The sequence below is a fragment of the Malurus melanocephalus genome, unplaced genomic scaffold, assembly GCF_030028575.1.
Source record: "Malurus melanocephalus ecotype Western Australia unplaced genomic scaffold, MMel_1.1 scaffold_40, whole genome shotgun sequence".
Taxonomy (NCBI): Eukaryota; Metazoa; Chordata; class Aves; order Passeriformes; family Maluridae; genus Malurus; species Malurus melanocephalus.
Window position 1 is genome coordinate 73,461 of NW_026623272.1, and position 18,856 is coordinate 92,316.

The following is an 18,856-nucleotide window of genomic DNA, read 5'->3' on the forward strand; positions in this document are numbered from 1 at the left end:
TTTAATGCTACACAAAAATAAAATCCCCCATGTTAAGAACCAGCAGGTTACAGGGTAGGTTCTTCATAGACCTCAAGTGGGACCAGGCCCCTCAGTCATAAAACACCCGGTCCTTCTTGCAGCACACCCTGAGAGGCTTCTTGTAAGCCAAACTCAGCCTAAAGCATGATTTTAGCCAGCCCATTCCCTTTGCTGCAGCTGTTTCATAGGCAAAAGCATTCAGCTGTTAGCCTGCTCAGAAAAACACCTCTATCTGCCTGCAAATCTTTGTAATGGATTGTGAACATCACCAAGGAAAGTGCCAGCCAATATCCTGCCCTCAGCCCAGGATCTGGACTAGCCTGAAGGAATAAAATATGTTGCCTTCATCCCCATGAGACCAGATGTGCTTCCTTCCTTGTCACAGTGACAGTGCCACCATAAACACTGGCCAGATGGGGAAGCCTAAGCGAATTAGGTTTACAAATGTTTTGAAGTTGAGCAAAGACTGAGGTCTGCATATACTACATAAGGATACTCTGCAGCTCTCAGGCAGGAAAATCTTGGCCTTGTTTTCCTTGAGGTCTATATGTGCTCACAATAAACAAAAACAACAGTGTAAAGGAAAGGGAAGACCCACTGTGCTTCAGAGCCCAGCTCCAGCCTGCCCCCAGCACTGCAGCACCCAGTTTGCACTGGGCCCACAGTGGACACATCACATCTGCCAACTTACTTGACTTCCTCACCAGCAAAATCGAATGTTTTGGTAATTGTCACTTTTCCTGAATCTTTTGGCTTCTCCTGAGGSTTATTTCCACTCTTCTCTTCTTCAGCCTACAAAATACATGAAGGAGAAAGCAAAATAATGCATTTGTGGAGCTAAGCCAAATCATCATTCCAAAGGGCTGAAGGCCCAACACAGACCTTGGGTAGCACAGCAGTAAAGGCTGGTAGTCAAAGCAAGTCACCCACAGACAAGGAAAAGGAAATAAATACCCCTTCCACCAGAGTGAAATTCCCCATTTTTGTTCCAGGCTCTCAGTRAAGCTCTCGGATCAAAACAAACTCAAAACAAAAGTGAAATTGTAATAAATGTAGGAAGRAGCAAGAACACACTGCAGTGGTTCAGAAAGCAAGAAAAAGCCTGGAGACTTGGTTCTCCCAAACTAAACACCACCAGCTAGTAAAGCTGCCAGGATGAATTCCATAAAAGTATGTTTATTTTTACTCAAGAATAGAGRAGAACACAACCCAACAGCAGAAAAAGCAATGCTGATCTTCACACTTGTCAATAAGACCTCTTTAAATTGAGAAGGGAAAATCTTTATTAAGCAATTTGTCAACAATGCCTCTTAATTTACTCAGTCACAGCTTCTAAAAGCACACATAAAAAACTCAGACTGTAACTTACTAAAACAGAACCCAAATTCTTGCTCTAAATCAACCACACAGCACAGAGATCTTCAAGCAGACACTGCAAGCCCAAGTTTAGAAGTTCACAAAGAGAACAAACTGCATGTCTCCATTAATTATTCCAGGCTATGGAGGAACTTTCAAAGACATCTCACATTTCAGAAACCTGCCCATAACGTGGAATTGCTCAGAAGAAAACATTCACTTCTCTTCTTCCCTCTGACTTTACCTGTAMCCAGTAACTCAGTTACCTGTAACCTTTAACGCAGTTGCTCAGCCAGTAATAAGGACAAGCAGGAGGGCTAAGATGAAAGGACTCTTCTTCCAAAAGTTGCAGTCAAATATTACACAGCTATACTTACTCTGCAACCTTCCAACAGTCATAGAAAGAAGCTTCACACAGTCAGACTGACCAGTCAGACTCCAGACTTCCGTTACCGAACACTTTTTTTGGCTGACTATTTAAAAACCTCCAGACTTATAATTCTAGCAACAGAGGCTCAGGTTTGGTATGTTCTTTGCTTCTACCACCTTAAGCATGAAAGGCTGTGAAAGGCAAACACCTGCACTTGGTTTTACTGAGAACCAAATTCTTTCAAACACCTACCACACACAGAATTCTCTCTCCAGAGAAACCTCTGCTGACTGAGAACACCTTACTGGGGCTTACAGAGGACACAAGAAAGTCAGATTCAGTCTTGCTACAAATGTGCAACATGCAGCACCTTCCAGATCCCCTCACGGTATGAGGGTGGAAGCACAGAGATGCCAACACAGGCCTCTCTCATTTCCCCTTTCACTCACTCACACACACACAGAGCCTCCCCCTTTTTTTTTAAAAAAGCATTAAGAAAGGCACAAGTCTCAGGGAGAGCTATGTCCACAAGCACAACTCTGACCAGAGCTCATCATTCCTGTGTCACAAGAGGAATCCAGGACCAGGAAGAAAAGCCAAYAGAGCTGTGTGGGACACTCTGAGATGCTGCCAAACAGCTCCAAAAGCAGCATAGACAGATCACAGATCTCCCTTTGGAAGGAAACCAGCATCTTGCAGTCTGGCTCATCAGGGGATGCCAGTCTTAAAAAGCAGAGGGGGCAGGGGCGAAGCCAGCCTCTTCYCAGCTCTGTCTAACACCTGATAGCAGCCAGAACCAAGACAGTGTGCTCTAAACCTTCAGGCCCTTCCCACACTCCCTGGGTGCAGGCCAGGTCCCCATTACCTTCTTGGTTTGTGTCACTGGCGTGGCAGCTTTGGGTTTCTGTCCTACATCACTGAGGAAACTGGCCCAAAGAGCATCCTCTTTCTTTTTTTCTTCTTCTTCTCTGCTTCTTTCTACTTGCTCTACATTATCCACTTCCTCCTCTTTCTGATCCTCTCCATTCTGCTGAGCCTTTTCTTCCTCTTTCTCATCTGGCTCTAGCAAGAGACCGCCTTTCTTCCTTTTTCTGAAAGCAGATGCCAAAAAAAGAAGAAAAAATGTATACGGAGCTGCTGTAACACTATTCCAGAGTTAAACTGTAAGCTTGGGTGAAGCAATGCAGTATTTAATATTTTCACTAAGGTATTCAGTCTGGGAGGTTCTCTCTTAACCTTGGGAGTGTATGTATCTTATTAAAAGATGCTGCTGCTCATAAAATGCAGCAAGACTGGTGCAGGCARTGCCCCTGGAGTGAACTGGCCTGTGTGCATGTGTTTCTGGGAGTACATAATATCAAACGTGCTGAAACACTAGAACAGGCTGGTGAGGAAAGCTYYGGTTGCCCCACTCCTGGAAGTGTTTAAGCTCAGGYTGGATGGAGCTCTGAAGCCATCTGGTGTAGCAGAAGGTGTCTCTGCCCATGGCAGGGGGGTGGAACAAGACAGACTTWAAGGTCCTTTCCAACCCARACCATTMCAGAGTCCTGTGCTTTTGGGATAATGCAGGAACCAGGAGGGRAGGAGAACTTGGGCTAGAGAGAAACCAACCTCAGCTAAACTGTCTACATACTTATATCAATGGGAGAACCCCCCGTACGTGCGTGCTTTGCACTTAAAAAGGTTMATATAAACAACTCCTGCCGGAAAAGGTTTTCAGGCACGATGTCTATGGGGCCTGAGGTTCTCCGCTCCTACCACTAAACCGGAACGCAGAACAGCGTTTCCCGTTCCTCCGCCCCTCAGCGCACAGCGCCAGCCCCGAGCCGGATCCCCGCGGCCGTACCTGCTGCCGGGGCGGCGGGGACTCCTCCTGCCGCGCGGTGCCCGGGGGCTGCCCGCCGGCTCCTCCTCCCGCACCAGCTCGCTCTCATCATCCTCGCTGTACTCCGCACCTGCAAGCACAGACAGTGAGCGCCGGGACCGCAGGTACCACCGGCTCCCGCCCGCCGCCACTCACCTGAGGGCACATAGTCGTCATCCTCGGCCGAGGAGTACTGCTCCGACTCCTGCTCCGACTCCGACTCCGACATGGTGCAGCCCCGGCCCGCCGCCTCGCGCGCCCGCCGCCGCCCAGAGCGCCGCTGCCTGCCGCGCGCGCCCCCTGGCGGACAGGAGGAACAACCGCGCCTGCGAGGCGGCGCCGCGCGCAGGGAGCAGCGACGAGAGACCTCCAGGGGGCCAGAGCGTCCCGCCAGCCCCGCCRGGGRCTCCCAGCATTCTYTGCGGCACACAGCCGTTCCCATGGCAGCGCGGGGTCGGGGCGGGGCCCGGCTGCCCGGAGGCCGGCGGTGATTGGCGATAGGCCCTGTCTGTCAGCGAACAACGCTTCCCATTGGCTGAGACGGGCGGAAGGAGGCGGGCGGAAGAGGAGGTGGCGGATGGCGGCGGCGGGGCGGGTGCGGGGATGGAGGGYGGCGAAGCGGGCGGCGGTGGCGGGGGGCTCCTGCAGCAGATCCTCAGCCTTCGCCTCGTACCCCGCGTGGGCAATGGCACCACCACCTACTCCAGCCCGCTCTCCACTTTCCCAGGTATCTCCCTGCTCGGAGCGGGGCCTGCCCGCCGGGGCCGCTKGAGGCCCGCGGGCCCCGGGCCGCCCTCACAGCCCTTCTCTCCGCAGAGATGTGGTACGGCGTCTTCCTGTGGGCACTCGTCTCCTCCCTCGCTTTCCACGTCCCGGCCGCGTTGCTCGCCCTCTTCACGCTCCGGCACCACAAGTACGGCAGGTTCATGTCCGTGAGCGTTCTGCTGATGGGCATCGTGGGACCCATCACCGCCGGCACCCTCACAAGTACGGCAAGTGCCCGGCAGTGTCTGTCGGGTKATCGGTGGTTGTCTYTGGGAGCGCGTGGAATGGCAGTGTKCCTCGGGACGGAGATTAACGTTCTGGCTCTGTTTCCCCCTTGCCCCACGTTTGAACGAGATGGACCATACCCCATCTCGAGCCCTGTGTCGGGCATATCAAACGTGCTCAGCGGGTGCAGAGCCAAAGGGGCTTTCAGATTTCTGAGCACGTGAAGGAAAGTTTCTCAGAGGTTTGGTKTCAGTGCCCAGAACTGGGTAATGTTTACAGCCTGTGGGTTGTKGGTGGGGGATCTTGTGACAAGGGTATGTCCCAAACCACCTCAACTCCCATATCTGCTGGAGGCCTCAGCAGAGTCTCAGCACCAGTTCACCCACAGTCACCAGCATACACTAGTTACTGGCTGAGGTTTGTCACACATCCCCAGCCCAGCATTCTTGCCTGCTGGTGTGCAGGGAGGGGTTCAGACCCCTGTGTTACCGCCCCAGTCTCTCATCCTGAGGCTGCCCGTTCATTCCCGTGGCAGAACAGCTGTCTCACATTCATGTCTCGGCTTTTCCCACTCTCCACAGGTGCTGCCATTGCTGGAGTTTACAGAGCTGCGGGGAAAAAAATGATTCCCTTTGAGGCCCTCATTTTTGGCGTGGGCCAGACATTCTGTGTGGTGGTGGTTTCGTTCCTGCGCATTTTGGCCACTCTGTAGCTCCTCTGGAGAGGCTGGAGAACACAAACCAGAGTGGGGGYGAAGGACCCACTGCCTCAGAACAAATCACAGGGAGCACATCTCCAGCCTTGTGCTTCTTCCACCGACTTAAGGAATTTGGGAGGGCTTGCTCCTTCCTCCAGCGTGGCTTGAAATTTAAAAATTGTGAATTTTGTTACTTTTTGGTAACATTAAGTGCCAAGTGAAACTTTATTTCTCTGGAGGGTAGGAAAACGGCTTCCAGAGGAGGAGACCCGGGTACCTTTCACCAGTGATGARTTGTAGTAATGGAACATAACTGAGATGTGACACCAGCTGTGCTGGGGTAGGAAGAACCAGAGTGACATGGTGTCCTCAGAGCTCACTCATTGCTTTGACCTATTGTTGCTTTGTTTTCAGTGAACCTGAAGCTCTTTTAATGTCAGTTTTTTAAATTAAAAATTAATTCGTTTTCTTCCTGTCCCAAACTTCTTAATACCAGGTCATAGCCATATTGGACTAGGGGACAGCAAAAGGAAAACTCGTTTTAGATGGATGAGAGTGCAAATTTGTGTCTGGGAGCTCTGGCTGTAAATGCTGCACAGGGGAAACGACTGGTATTAAAAATAYAGATTTTTTTGTGAATTTTATTACAGTGAAGCCTTTCGGGCCCTGTGAATGTTCTGCCCAGAGGCAAAGCACAGAGGAATGYGTGCTCCAGAAATCCCAGGGTGTGCATGTGTGTGTGCAAGGCTTCTCCTCAGGCTTTGAAGGAGGCTTGTGTTTTCAAATGTCCCTCTTCTCCTTTGACTTGCTGATGCTGTTCACRTTGGTGCAGTGGAACTGGGTGTCTGCACTGATCTGAAAATGGTGCTGGCCAGCTTGGATAMAATYCCTTGTGCTGCTGCTGAGAGCTGCATGGCCAGGCTGGATTGTGACCTGGGGTGTCCCCAGTGTGGGGAGTGCACTGCRTTTTCAGCATCCAGCCAACAGAATGCCAGGGGCTGGGAGAGCTGCAAGGCTCCTGGCAGGAGCCTGGGTGATTCCTGTGTTCATGTGAACACAGCCCCAATACAGGCAGTACTGTCTCCTCGTGAATTGTTTTATTTTGTTTTGGTTTTAAGTGACTTAACTAATTGGTAGCTCTGTGCTCGTGTCAGAGTTGTGCTACGTGCCTGGGGCACTTGAGCAGCTAATTGAGTGCTTCCTGAGGGCTTAGTTCTTTGGGGAAACTGAGGTTGAATCCCAGGGATGTGGGTGGGCAGTGTAGCCACCCCAAGGGTTTGCTGTGGTCTGTGTTTATTCCTAGCTCACACAGTGTGGAGGGAAAGCACTGTCTGTGTCCAGCCTGTCAGGGGACAGTTCCCATCTGTGTCTGCATTGTATTCCTTTGGTTTCCAAATTGGCTGCTTTTGTACCTACAGCATTTYCTAAAGCTGTTTATCTACCATGAGCCCATGTCCTCAGGGCTGAAATGACTGGATGTGGCACTTAGTGCCATGGTCTAGATGATGAGGCGCTGATCAGTCGAAGCGTGGACGTGATCTTAGAGGGCTTTTTTAAGCTAAATTGATTCTGTGATCCTTCAGCAGGGCCCTGTGTTTGTRATGGAAAAGGGTTTCTCTAAGCACAGACTTTCCAGAAGTTGTCTGTCGATGGTGAGAGGTGTTTTCCAGGGGCTGCTTACTGAGATTACTCTAAATTTTAGCCCATGCTAATTCAAGGAATATAGATGTGCATTTTAGGAAAGAATTTAATGTGAATCTTTCTCTTCAGGTGGGTGAGGTCCAAGTGGTGTGACATATACTAAACCCTGGATCTGTGGAGGGCCCTGTGTGCTCTGCTGCTTGTAGAGAGCCAGTCTTCSTGCCAGGACAGAAACAATGAAAATAAGCTTTTTTCTTTTCCCTCTTCTCACTGTGTATTTCAGCACATGTACAGAATGCACATGTTAATTTTCAGGAATTATCCTGTGTTTTCCTGGCTGGATTAAAAATATCTTATGAAACTTAGATTGGGTAGGTTTGGCTGGCTTTACCTTTCAGGTGTCACCAGAAACCAGTGTCCCAAGCACCTGCTGTGCTTTCCWTTACCCTGTCCCGGTGCCTGGCACTGCTCAGTAGCCATTAAGCTGATTGCAACTGAGAAAGCACTTTATTCATGTGCCCCTTGCTACAGAAAGAGCAGGTTTCCTTGCAGGASCAGAGCTGAGGGGTGCAGGACACAAATGGCGCTGTTACAGAGCTCAGAACAAGTGAAAAATKGCTCGATAAAATCACTGAGTGCTGGGTGAACTGAAAGCCTCCTCTTGTYTATCCCTTGGGATCTCCCTAATTCTGTTTTGAGGAGGTTCTGGTTTACTTGAGTTGGCAGCTTGACCCTGTTTGGAGTGTTTGGAGCTGGCAATGTTTCTGTATGCCTGGATGCTGTGAAATTTTCAGGGARTTCTTGCATAAAAAGTGAACAATCAGCTGATTTGTCTTGACAGGTATTAGCACAGGGGGTGAGTTCTTTGTGTCACCTTGGTGCTCACAGAGCATCCTGCACTCCCCTGGCTGCTGCTGGCAGCCTCCCTCTGCAGTAAAACCAGAGCTAAACAGGAAGGACTAGTCTTGAGTRGAAGGACCAGATGGCAGTTGAAGCACTGGTGGCAGTTTCCTCCCCGCATTGGTTTGGCCTTCCCTTTCCATTCCTTTATTCCAAGTGAGGCACATGGAGGAATCCCTTCAGTTTCCAGCAGGTATTGGTAGACTTTGCTCAGTCAAACTTGCCAAAAACTGCAAAGAGCCGGCAAAAACATCAACACTGAGGTGTCYCAGGCTTGGCAGTGCTGTGAGCCTCTGCTGGGGAGCCCAGCCAATGTGCTGGTTAAGAAAACACCTTCTGGAGAATCTACCTGCCCTGGAGGAATACCCACTCAGACCTCAGCCGAGGCTTGTGGTCCTGCTCCCTATGTGTGACATCCCCCCTGCTCCCACCTGGCTTCCTCTCACAGCTTCAGCTGTCATGAACAAATCTTTGTATGATTGAAAATGCTGTACATTTTATTTTTCTACTGACACTTTTAATCCTGGTGGTGATTATCAGTAAATTCTGTAACTCTTGAAGGGAATGAATGTTGTGTCTTTCTTCTGTAGCTCAGCAAGGGGACCTGGGTTGTGGTTTTGGAGATGAGCTGCAGTCCTGCCTCGCGTGAGGCCATTTGCTCCAGAAATGTCCTGGTTGGGGTGGTTTATTGTTGTCTCCATTAGGAGCTGGACCTGCATCTGCAGCCAGGCATCACAGTCTGAGGTGTCACCAAGGTGACACTTTGCTGCTGCTCAGTTGTTTCGAACAGGCTGTTGTCCCTGTCCCTGAGGGGACATGCCCTGCAGCCCCTGGGCTTGGTGCTGACCTGCTCCTGGCCCCTGGGGCTGTTCCCACCCCAGGCCAGTGGCTTTGCTGGAGCCAGTGTTTAGTCCCTGCACATCACTTGGGCTCTACTGGGRGTGCAGGACCCCAGAACTCACCAGACCCACCTCTGGCTAACCCCAGGCCAGAGCAGTACCTGCACTGCAGGACTGGCATTGCTGTTTATTAATGTACACCCTACAGAGATGGGCTGAACAGGTGTTTGTGAGAGGGTGGCAGCTGTGCCTGGTAACCACCGTGTCTTTGCTGCTCCCCCAGACTCCCAGAGAAGTGTGCTCTGAGATCAAAACTGGCCTGAAAAAWTCACATCCCAAGGCATCAAGGATCCAGGAGGTTTTATTGGCAGTAAAAGGTCAACACATTCTCTTGGTTTCCTCGTGTGAGGATGACGGGGGGTCTCAGGTCCTGCGAGAGGGTCTCAAGCCAGGCCATGTAGAGGGAGCTGGGGCAGCGGCCCTTCCTGCCGATGGGTGGAGTGCTGCAAAACAGTGAGGGCGTGAGGCAGGGCCAGCAGAGAGCCTGGCCACAGCCCCTTTCTCAGTCCATTGCAGGTTATTACCCTAAAAAAGGGCAACACCACATCCWYCCCCATGACAGGACCMAGGCYGGAGCCCTTGGTGTCTTCCAAGGGYTTTTCCCTGTGGTGTGKYSCCATCCCACCAYAGCATCAGTGTGTCTATGCAGAATCTCCCTGYCCAGGGAGGGGTGAACATCCAAAGGGACCATTCCCATGGGGCAAGAAACAGGCATTGCTGGCACCTACATGGCTATGAGTGCTGCATCCCGTGAGTAATCCAGCAAAATCTCATTCAGCCTCACTTGTCGGAGTGACTGCAGAGCAAAGAGCATTGAGAAACAAAATAATGCTTCCCAGAAGAAGTGAATTTTGTTTAAAAAGTAGGAGACCCTTTGCAGGAGCTCCCCCGCAATGGCGCTACCTTGGCTCTGTTTTTRTCGACCTCCTCATCAGAAATCTTCCAGGGACAGCCCTGCCTCATCTCATTCACTGTGGCCTCATCTTTGAAGCCGTCGTTCAGCCTGAAGGGAGCGATGAGTTCATCGAACCTCTTGATGCTGCAACACAAGCAGACAGTGCCAAGGAAGAGGGTCTGGGCAAGGAAGAGATTTGGGGGTGCTGGCRGGACAGGGGGAAGGGGATGGTTACTGCTCTGGCCGGGGTTTCTGGTTGATGTCAGGGAGGATGTGGACTTCATGGAAGCCGAGGCGGAACTTGCTCAGCAGAGAGACAATCCTGACAGAGGGAAAGGACACATTTTCCCAAAATTAGCAGAGAATAGTAGCTTGACAGGGAGCTGCCACAGTAGAAAACCCTGCCACTGGCCTCAGTTTGCACTCTTGGGTTTACCCACTCTGCAGCCACATCGATTTCCAGAGAAAAAGGCAAAGCAGCCAGGTCAAAGCCCACAGATCCCATTAAGGCAAAAACTGAGAGGGGGCTCAGCAGGATGGGAAGCAGCTCCTGTCACCACCCATGAGTCAGTAGCAGTGGGCAAGTGAGTAAGAGGTTCAGTGGCCACCAGCACTTACGCCTTCCTCTCTTCGTCCATCCTGTTGATCTGCCCACCGACAAATACACGGATTTTGCACTTTCCCCACCKCTTCTTGCGCCCCAGGAGGTAGGGGATGAGCAGAGTGAGACCTGTCCCCAAAACACCCAATGGTCACCATCAGTGACCCCTGGGTGAGCCCCAGTGCTTCCTTGATGCCAAAGGCTAGGCATGGCCTGGCCCARTTCAGCAGGGACTCAGCCCTCCTGRGCACCACGGTGGCGGTGCTGGGYTCACATTAGCTGGACAGGTGGAAGGTGAACTTTACCTCCGTCATCAAAGAGCCAGTAAATGTCAATGGTCTTCTTGCCCTGCTGGCTCTGGAAGATGGTGCTTGCCTGCTGYTCACTGGCCGAGGTGGTGGGGTCCACTGCCAGGGCAAGAGGGTTCTGGTGTTAGAAAGGGGCACCACTGGCCACAGAAGGCACCACCTCCTCCTGGTCGCAGCCCTGCTCCCCATCAGTGCTTGAAACCCTGGAACCTTCCACAAAATAATCCTCAGAGCTGGGGGTGCTCTGAGCAGCCACAAGCTGGGACCAACCTACCAGTGCCTAGGGCTGCTCTGCTGCCAGTGCCATTCTCAGGGTGCTCTGCTGCCTCGAACGTGGGGTTAACTGAGGAGGGAGGARAAGAGCAAGGGCAGCACAGCAGTGCATCACTGTCCCCATCCCCTTTGATCTCAGCACAGGAGTGATGTCCTGCCAAGACTGTGACCTTCATCTTGGGACATGGTGTTGCCTGGCACATCCCACAACTCCAGCATGTCTCTGAGCATCCCTGGCCACCCAAAACCACTTACCATGTGCCTGCAGCACTCGGGAAACATTCAGCCCTTCCTTCATCCGCATTAAGCACACACCATACTTGAAATCGAAGGCGTCACTGGAAGGAGGGAGGAGAACGCAGTTAATGGAGGGGTGGCACTGCCAGCCCAGCTGACCTTGCACACGCAGCTGCAGCCATCAGCAACCACAGGGCCACCACCAGGTGCCAGTGCCCCCGAGACGGGGAGGAGCCAGCATGGCCGTACTGCAGGATGCCCACGTAGTCCTCCAGGCTCTGTGGAGATGCTGTCCGCCAGTTCCTCTTGTAGCCCAGCACTAAGATGTTAGGTCTCATCTTCCCAAGGCCAGCAGCCTATAGATAGATGTCCCCATGAGACCCCTCTGCAGGGACAGACGGACACAAGTSGTGTCAGTCCACTCTGTGGGGGAGCAACACAAAGGGGGATGCCTGGAGGTTGTGGAGGGGGGTCAGAGCCCCCTCAAGCTGTGACAAAGAAGARGGACCTTGCTGGTTGAAGGCCAATGATGGCTGTACCTGGATGAGCATTTGGACACCACTTCTCAAATCCTCAGCCACCACATCTGTGTAGAAAGCCTTGATCTTCCTCTTCATTAGCCACTTACTGTGGCCRTCTGCCATCAGCCGGGACTCCGGCATCTTCTGCTTCCGTGGTCCCTGCAGGAATCGGGAGCAGGAGCTCAGGCAGCCCCATCCACCAAGGACCTCTAGCTCGTCTCCTCCCAAATCATTGGCAAGAGGTGGATGCAACCACTGCACACATGGGAGGTTACAATCCCAGCAAGAAAACCAGTGAATCCAGGCAATCGACAGCAAGTGCACACAATCTCAACAGTCCTGTGGGTGCAGATGAGCTGGTTCTTACTGCACTCAATTACTCTGGAGACTTCAGGGCTGCAGGACCCACCTGTCCTCTGAGCAACTACTTCATTCTTCCAAATCTTTTGAATTAATTGGCCCACATCCCGATGCTTCACCAATATTGCTTAACAGCTCGGAGAGCCCTCCAGTTGACACATTTCATCAAGCAGAAGCACACAAGTAGGCACATTTCAATCTCCACCCTGTGAGCTCACCAGGATACAACTGGATTTCCCAGCCCACCACTGACAGGTGGCCAGAGCCCCCAGGACAAGGAACCAACCAGCTTCTGCAGGTGACTCACAATCAGCACATTGCCGCAGAGCATCAGGCTGAGGTTCTTGGTGAAGGTCCCCACAAAATCCACCAGCGCCGGGCGGAAGTTGGGTGGGCCAGTCAGCACCAGGCACTGTGGTCTGCAGGAAGGGGAAAAATGGGGTGAGGGATGGTACTTTGGAGGCATCGAACATCTCTGAAATAAGCCAAATCTCTTCTCCCATGCCTGGCCAGTGGCAAATATAGAGAGCTTCTTTAGAATGAGAAAACATTATGTGGTCTGAGGGTCCAGTGTCACGCTTTGGTCTTTTTATATCAGATGAGACCGATGTGTCTGTGTCTGCCTGGTACGGGGCAGGCAGGGTTTGCCCAGCTTTCCACTTTTGCCGACGTGGCACAGACATGGGATTTTGGAGACAGACACATTTTGCTGTAACTCCTGGTTAMTGAGGGCGGTAGTGAGGATGTGGCCATGAGCACAAAGCCTTCCTGGGTGTCCCGGAGGCAGAAGCTGGCTCTTCATCCCACTCCCTCTGTGCCCAGCACTGCAGTGAGCTGCCCTTGCCTGTAGTTCTTGATGTGCTCATCCACTTCRCTCAGCCCCACTGAGTAGTTGAGGGCCATGTTGTAGGAGCTGGCTTGCATGGAGGAGCCCCAGTTGACATCTGCACAGGGAAGATGGATTAGCAGTGGGGCCAGACAACTTTTGGGGCATCACCGGTGCCAGGTTGCCACCACGCACCTGGCTTTTTGTAGAGAACATATCCCAGGAGGAAGAYGACGATGCCAAAGGCAATGAGAGCTGCCCACCAGGTCAGCAGGAACATGATCACCACTGAGACAGCGGCTCCAAAGAGCGCGGCCCACTTGCTGTAATACCGAAAGGAGGGTCGCCAGCCTGCACGCAAACACACACAGCGGCCGCTGCCGGGATGGGGAGCCGGATGGGGAGCTGGCCGCCGCAGGACACGGCGTGGCGTGGCACAGCCCACCTGGGGAGTTGGTGATGGAGGCGTGGAAGCAGCTGAAGTTGATGAGAGCGTAGGAGCAAAGGAAGAAGTTGGAGATGATGGGGGCAATGGCGTTGAGCTCAGCTGTGGGAGAAGGAGAGGGAGCTGTCAATGGCAGGGACTGAGCCACCCTGCTGGTGGCAAGCTCCAGGAGGGTGCTGGGGCAGCAAACACTTACCAATGAGGATAAAGCCAATGGCAATGACGTAGGTGAGCATGTAGCCACGGATGGGTTCGCTGTTCCTCCCATAGCCCTTCCCAAAGAAGCCAATGAGAGGGTAGAGCTGGTCCCTGCAGAGRCACTGCAAACAGAGACACCATGGGGACAGCAGGCTTTGCCAGGGACATGGGATGGCAGTGCTGTGGTGGCTCTCGCATTYGTAAGAGCAAGGGCCAGACTGGACACATGCCCTGTGCTGACAGCAGCATCCTCCTTACTCCACAGCTGCAGAGCCCTGCACTGAGGAGCATCACCCACTGCTGAGCTTGGGGACAGGAGCTGGGGTGTGCAGACACACCACCCCCTCACCTGGAAGACTTTGGGGGCCGAGACAAGGCAGGCCAATGCCGAGGAGAGAGTAGCGCCAAAGATCCCTGCTGTAATGAGGGGGCCAAATCCAGACACCATGCTCATGCTCTGCATGAAAACCAGGGGATCAGGAACCCCAGAATCCMTGATGCACCAACCTCCACTCCAGCCCTGAGGGATTGGCACCTGGTAGTAGTTGCTGAGCCCGTATCGGCAGCTGTGCCGTTGGGCACAGGCGGTGAAGTTCCAGCCGAAGCTGCAGGCCAGTCCCTCGCAGTCCGGCGAGCCCACRGCCACGCTGTCGTTCAGGCTGCCCGAGGCATCTCGGACCACACAGGCACCTGGGGGGACACACGGGGCAAAAGCAGAGCTGGCATCTCTCCACACTTTCATGAAGCCCAGCCCCACATCCTGTTGTAGGGCAGTCCCCAAGTCCCTGCCATGGAGCTGCTCCACTGCACAATGGCTTTGAGCAATGCTGTGAGCTCCGCTGCCCACCCGGGATGACTTTGCCACATGTGGGGGCAGGAAACAAGGTCTGGCACCTGTGGCACTCACACCAGGATATCAGTGCCCATGTCCTCAGCTTGCTCCTGGTTCCCACCCACCTGCATCCTGCCAGGCCACCCATTTTGGGCAAGAGCCAGCCCACTCACCCACTGCACCTGAGGACATGCTGCTTACCGATGGTGGCRGAAAGCACCAGGTAGGACACAGTAGTCCAGAAGATGGCCATCAAGGTGCCCTTGGGGATGGCCACAGCAGGATCCTGCCCAAGGGAGTTGCAGAGATATGTAAGACAACTTCCCAGCAGCACTGCTAACATGGCAGTTTATCTGTGGCTGCTGTACAAGAGGAATTTTAACTCACTGTATCATAAAGCCAMAGAGCATCTCATGGCTGACACTCCCACCCCCCAAGTTTTCAGAAGAAATAAAATAGATTCTAATGCTTGGATCAAAATGAAAGTCCCAGGGAAAAGAGGGCTTGAGCCCTGAGAAACTTTTGCTGGCTCAGGCAGCAACAGTCACAGCCCACCTTCAGGTCACCGGAAATGTTGGCCCCAGCCAGGATGCCAGTTGCTGACGGGAAGAAAATGGAAAACAAGCCAAAGAAGGAGCCCTCAGGTCCACGCCAGTTGGGCACAAAGTTCTGAGCAAAGATATCAGCTGGGGAGGAAGCAGAGGAGAAGCATTTGGGGCCTCCTGGCTGCTTTTTTCCTGGCTAAAGCACCTCAGCACTGGCTGGAGGGATAGTCCTGCCAGCAGGGACCCCACAGGAGGGGACACGGTGCTTTTAATGACATCTCTCAGCAAGGAGCACCTTCCCATAGCAAACATCTCCCCCAGCTGCAGCAAAGAGGCAGGCTCCAGTGTAACCCCAGCCAGGCTCCAGTGTAACCCCAGCCTGTGATGGACCCACCTCGGTAGCTGAAGAAGCCCTTCGCTTGCTTCTCAGTGGTGGCTGGGATCACTGTTCCCACCAGGTAATTAATGAAGGAAACCAAGATGACCAGGAAGAACAGTATCTGTGCCTGCCAGACCAGAGAGAGCCAGCTGAGGGGGTGGGCAAAGAGCACAGAGAGAGTGAAGAATGCATTAGGAGAAACCCTCACCCATTTCTGGGGAGCTACAGGCATCCTCTGCTCCTCAGATGCCTGGTGAGCAGCAGGGACAGCTCTTACCAGCCCAGGGGTGTAATGTGAGCAGGAGTGAAGGTTACCTTGGCCTCCCACTCCATGCCAGCTAGGGAGATGCCCAGCAGCACTGTCACAGTGATGACCCCAATTATTCGGATGTCGTTGGTAGGGTCCACAATGAGGGAATTGTGCTCCTGGGGAAGRGGAACAATTCACAATGGGGGAATAACTCTCTTCCTTACCAAACCACTGTTTTTTCCATGAGTTTTAGCWGCCACTGTGTGATTATCAGGGATGCAACAATAACACAAATACTGGTAATCAACACAGGTTGTGCAAAGAGATGGTGGGGAAGAGGAGAGATGGAGGGCTAGAGGGTTTGGGACCCAGAGGACAGGGGCACTTTTTTACCTGCAGCAGGTCCCGGACAGTTTCAGCGAAGCCCACAGTGTGCATGGCCACGGCCACCGCGTTTGCAAAGGCAAAGATCAGCCCGATGGAGCCGCCCAGCTCCGGCCCCAGACTCCGCGAGATGAGGAAGTAGGTGCCTCCTGAGGCAGCAGGAACACCCCATGGCATTACTGTCTCCCCCCATTTTTGGGGTCCCCACACACCTCACAGCCCATGCCAGGAGTTCACATCCATGGGGYAGCCCCAGATAAAGAGATACCCAGAGTGGCCGGGAGGGAACACACTACCTGACTTGACTTTGCCATTGGTGGATATGGCAGAGATGGACAAGCCGGTTATAGTGGTCACTGTTACGGACATGAGGATGATGAGCCATGTCAGGGCTGCGGGGAAAGGGCATTGCTTCACTCCTGCATCCCCCAGGCCCCCAGCCTTCCCCAGGAGTCCCACCACCCCCAGGTGTTTGGGGGATGATGGACCCAGTGGCACTGCCCAGCCCATGGGGAACTGCAGCACGCACCAATTCCTGCCTGGGCGGTGATCCAGGGCAAGCGCAAGTAGAGAATAACTCCCCAAATGTTCAACATGCAGCGAATCTGAGGGGACAGARGGGAACTGGCCATCAGGGCATTGACACCTGGGATTTCTCTGTGCTCCTCAGAGAAAACCACCYGGCCAAGGAGGGCAGGGAATTTCTCAGAGCACAGGTGCTTGCAAGAAATACAGATATTGGGAAAAATGCAGCAAGGATAAAAATGGTTAGGGGGTGGAGGGCAGGAGGATGCTCCGTGCGGGATGAGTCACACTCACCATGACGCCCTTCACCCATCCAAAGCGGACAGGTTCTGGCACGGAGGCTCTGCCTGGCTCCCCTTCTGCCTCCTCCAGTCCAGCCTCCAGTCCAGCCTCTGGCAGGCCATTGCTCTGCTGCAGGTCACACACCGGCGTGCGGAGGCGCCCGGGGTCAGGCTGCAGGACCAGGGGAAGGCAGGTGAGGGTGAACTCCAACCAGCCRTCCCTGGAGCAATGCTCCAGCTGARCACACAGCTGGAAACAGCTGGATTCTCCAGCTTTTCCCAGGGCCTTCTAGGGSATGTGCAATCAGCACAGCACCAGTTACGACAGCAAGAGGCAGGAGACAAAGTGGCACAGCCCAGACACATYGTAGGGACCAGCTGCACGGCCAGGGGATAGCGGAGATGCCATGGGTACAGCCAAGCCCCCCGTTACCTTGAGGATGGAGTGCAGGTCAGCCAGAGAGGGCCTGCCCTTCCTGGGGTCACCCATCCCCTTGCTGTTGGCATAGTGCTCGTAGGCGGGCACCATGTCCACCGTGTTGTAGCCGAAGGTCCTGGTGCAGAGGGTGCTGCTGGACAGCTGGGTGGGCTGGGCGCTGTCGCAGCCGGAGCCCTCGGTGGGTGTGTAGGAACCCCGGCCCCCCTCCTCCATGCCCAGGAGGGTGCTGATGGTGAAGCGGCCACTGCAGCGGGCTGGGGGCAGATCTGGGATGGGCAGCTCGGCCATTGCTCCTGCCCAGGTGCCTGCCAGGTGGGGATGGGGTGGAGAGGGGCTTGCCGGCTTTATACCCCGCAAAACCGGAGCGAGGCRACCGGCACACACCCACCACCGATACTAATAGAGGAAAGGAATCAGCTTGAACCACCCTGAGCTGGTCAGGGGGAAAAAAATAGCTGGAAGGGATACCAAAACCACTGTAATGGGCATCACTGCCTCCCAGCGCTCGATGGGGGCAGCGATAACGGATTTGAGATTAAGTCCCAAGGACAGATCAGCAGAGAAATGCAGTATTGAGTTTGCCTCCGGCCCCAGCCCAGGAACATTCAGTTCCCACAGGGATTTATTATGGAAAAAGGGAGCAAGACTCCCACGCACCCTCGTCCTTTCCTGGGATACTGCCCCAGACCCGTCACATCTCGCAAATCATCTTGGCTGGTCTCCAAGGTGCTGCCTGTGGCACTGAGCTGGGCCGGATGCAGGGAGGGGAATGGGCTCTTTATCTCACAGTGAAACCGGGGGAAGGGGCGAGTGTGACATCAAGGGATCTGATGGATGCCCCTGCCGATTCCAGGGGGCGGAAGTGGCCAGGGTACACAGAGCAGTGGCAGCATGTCCGTGCTGTCCAGGGCTGGGAACTGGCAGCTCTTGGTACCAGGCAGCAGAGATGCCCACAGTCCCACAGCCCCCATCCCCTCCCGACCCAGGGACAAAGCACCCATGAGCACCCAGGGTTCAGAATTCCCCCCAGYCCAATCCCTGATTTTAAAGCCACTTAAACCCTTGCTGGCGTCACACAAAACACGAGCTGAAGCTGCATGGCCGCTCACCCCACAGCCACAGCAGGCAGGACAGGGGGAGGGATGGGCACCTGTAACACCCCTGCAGCCCCTGTCACATGTGCCACGAAAGCAGTTACAGATAAGATCAGCAAAGACAGCAAACAAGGCCAGCAATAAAATTCGAGGGCAGCCCATTGGAATTTCAGCTCCCTGTGGYTTTGCAAGTTAATGGAAAATTGGACCTGCCTGCCCTGCAGCCTCTGGCTGCCTTTGCATTCACACACAAATTTTGACCTGATTTTTGAGGACTTGCTCCAGCCCCCTTGTTTGTGCGAGAGCAGACGGTCGTGATCACCCAAGCCCGCTTACCCGGGAAACTGAGGACAGGCAGCCTGGTCTGCATCCGTGTGCTCACACCTCGCAGCACTGCAGAGCACCTCGAGCCTGGAGAGCAGGGACAAGGGTGAGCCGGGGACGAGCGAAGAGCCAGCAYTTCATGCAACACCCCCACAAAGTGGACACCAGCTTCCACTCACAACAGATGGGCCAGCAGACTCACACCCAGCAGAAATGGCTTTATTTAAGAACCTCGTTGTTTCATYAAAACCGCTAATCTGCCCAAACCAGCACAAATCAGTCTCTTAAGTGGGGGGGTCTGTTAAACACAGCACGGTCAAAGATGCTCCGGAAGAGACAGGAGGGCTCCAGAGGCGGGCGAAGAGCGAAGCGAGTGGTATGATGCAACCCTGGTGTAGTGA

At 53.7% G+C, this 18,856-nt stretch overlaps 3 protein-coding genes across 3 annotated transcripts in view; 1 reads left to right on the top strand and 2 right to left on the bottom strand.

The window, feature by feature from the left end:
- CFDP1 (craniofacial development protein 1) overlaps positions 1-4,027 on the bottom strand; it is a 60,882-nt gene extending 56,855 nt beyond the window's left edge. The window contains 5 exon segments of the mRNA XM_057364550.1: positions 713-813; positions 2,613-2,838; positions 3,594-3,702; positions 3,768-3,865; positions 3,867-4,027. Of these exon segments, the coding sequence (XP_057220533.1) occupies positions 713-813; positions 2,613-2,838; positions 3,594-3,702; positions 3,768-3,865; positions 3,867-4,027 (695 nt within the window).
- A 182-nt stretch (positions 4,028-4,209) lies between these two features.
- TMEM170A (transmembrane protein 170A) lies at positions 4,210-6,446 on the top strand. Its single transcript, XM_057364551.1, has 3 exons — positions 4,210-4,338; positions 4,428-4,598; positions 5,183-6,446. The coding sequence occupies exons 1-3, from the start codon at positions 4,215-4,217 to the stop codon at positions 5,311-5,313; spliced, it is 426 nt and encodes a 141-aa protein (XP_057220534.1). The 5' UTR covers positions 4,210-4,214; the 3' UTR covers positions 5,314-6,446.
- Positions 6,447-9,039: 2,593 nt separating this feature from the next.
- SLC12A3 (solute carrier family 12 member 3) lies at positions 9,040-17,977 on the bottom strand. The gene is made up of 26 exons (XM_057364552.1): positions 17,032-17,977; positions 16,612-16,770; positions 16,322-16,397; positions 16,089-16,184; positions 15,802-15,941; positions 15,474-15,584; positions 15,174-15,285; positions 14,790-14,920; positions 14,436-14,520; positions 13,938-14,092; positions 13,752-13,859; positions 13,401-13,524; positions 13,205-13,306; positions 12,955-13,110; positions 12,778-12,877; positions 12,241-12,352; positions 11,592-11,732; positions 11,302-11,408; positions 11,071-11,153; positions 10,817-10,885; positions 10,540-10,641; positions 10,252-10,363; positions 9,869-9,955; positions 9,642-9,777; positions 9,467-9,534; positions 9,040-9,181 (listed from the first exon to the last, which is right to left on the bottom strand). Exons 1-26 carry the CDS (start codon positions 17,323-17,325, stop codon positions 9,040-9,042), a joined length of 3,108 nt encoding a protein of 1,035 aa, XP_057220535.1. The 5' UTR covers positions 17,326-17,977.
- Between the last annotated feature and the right edge of the window lie 879 nt (positions 17,978-18,856).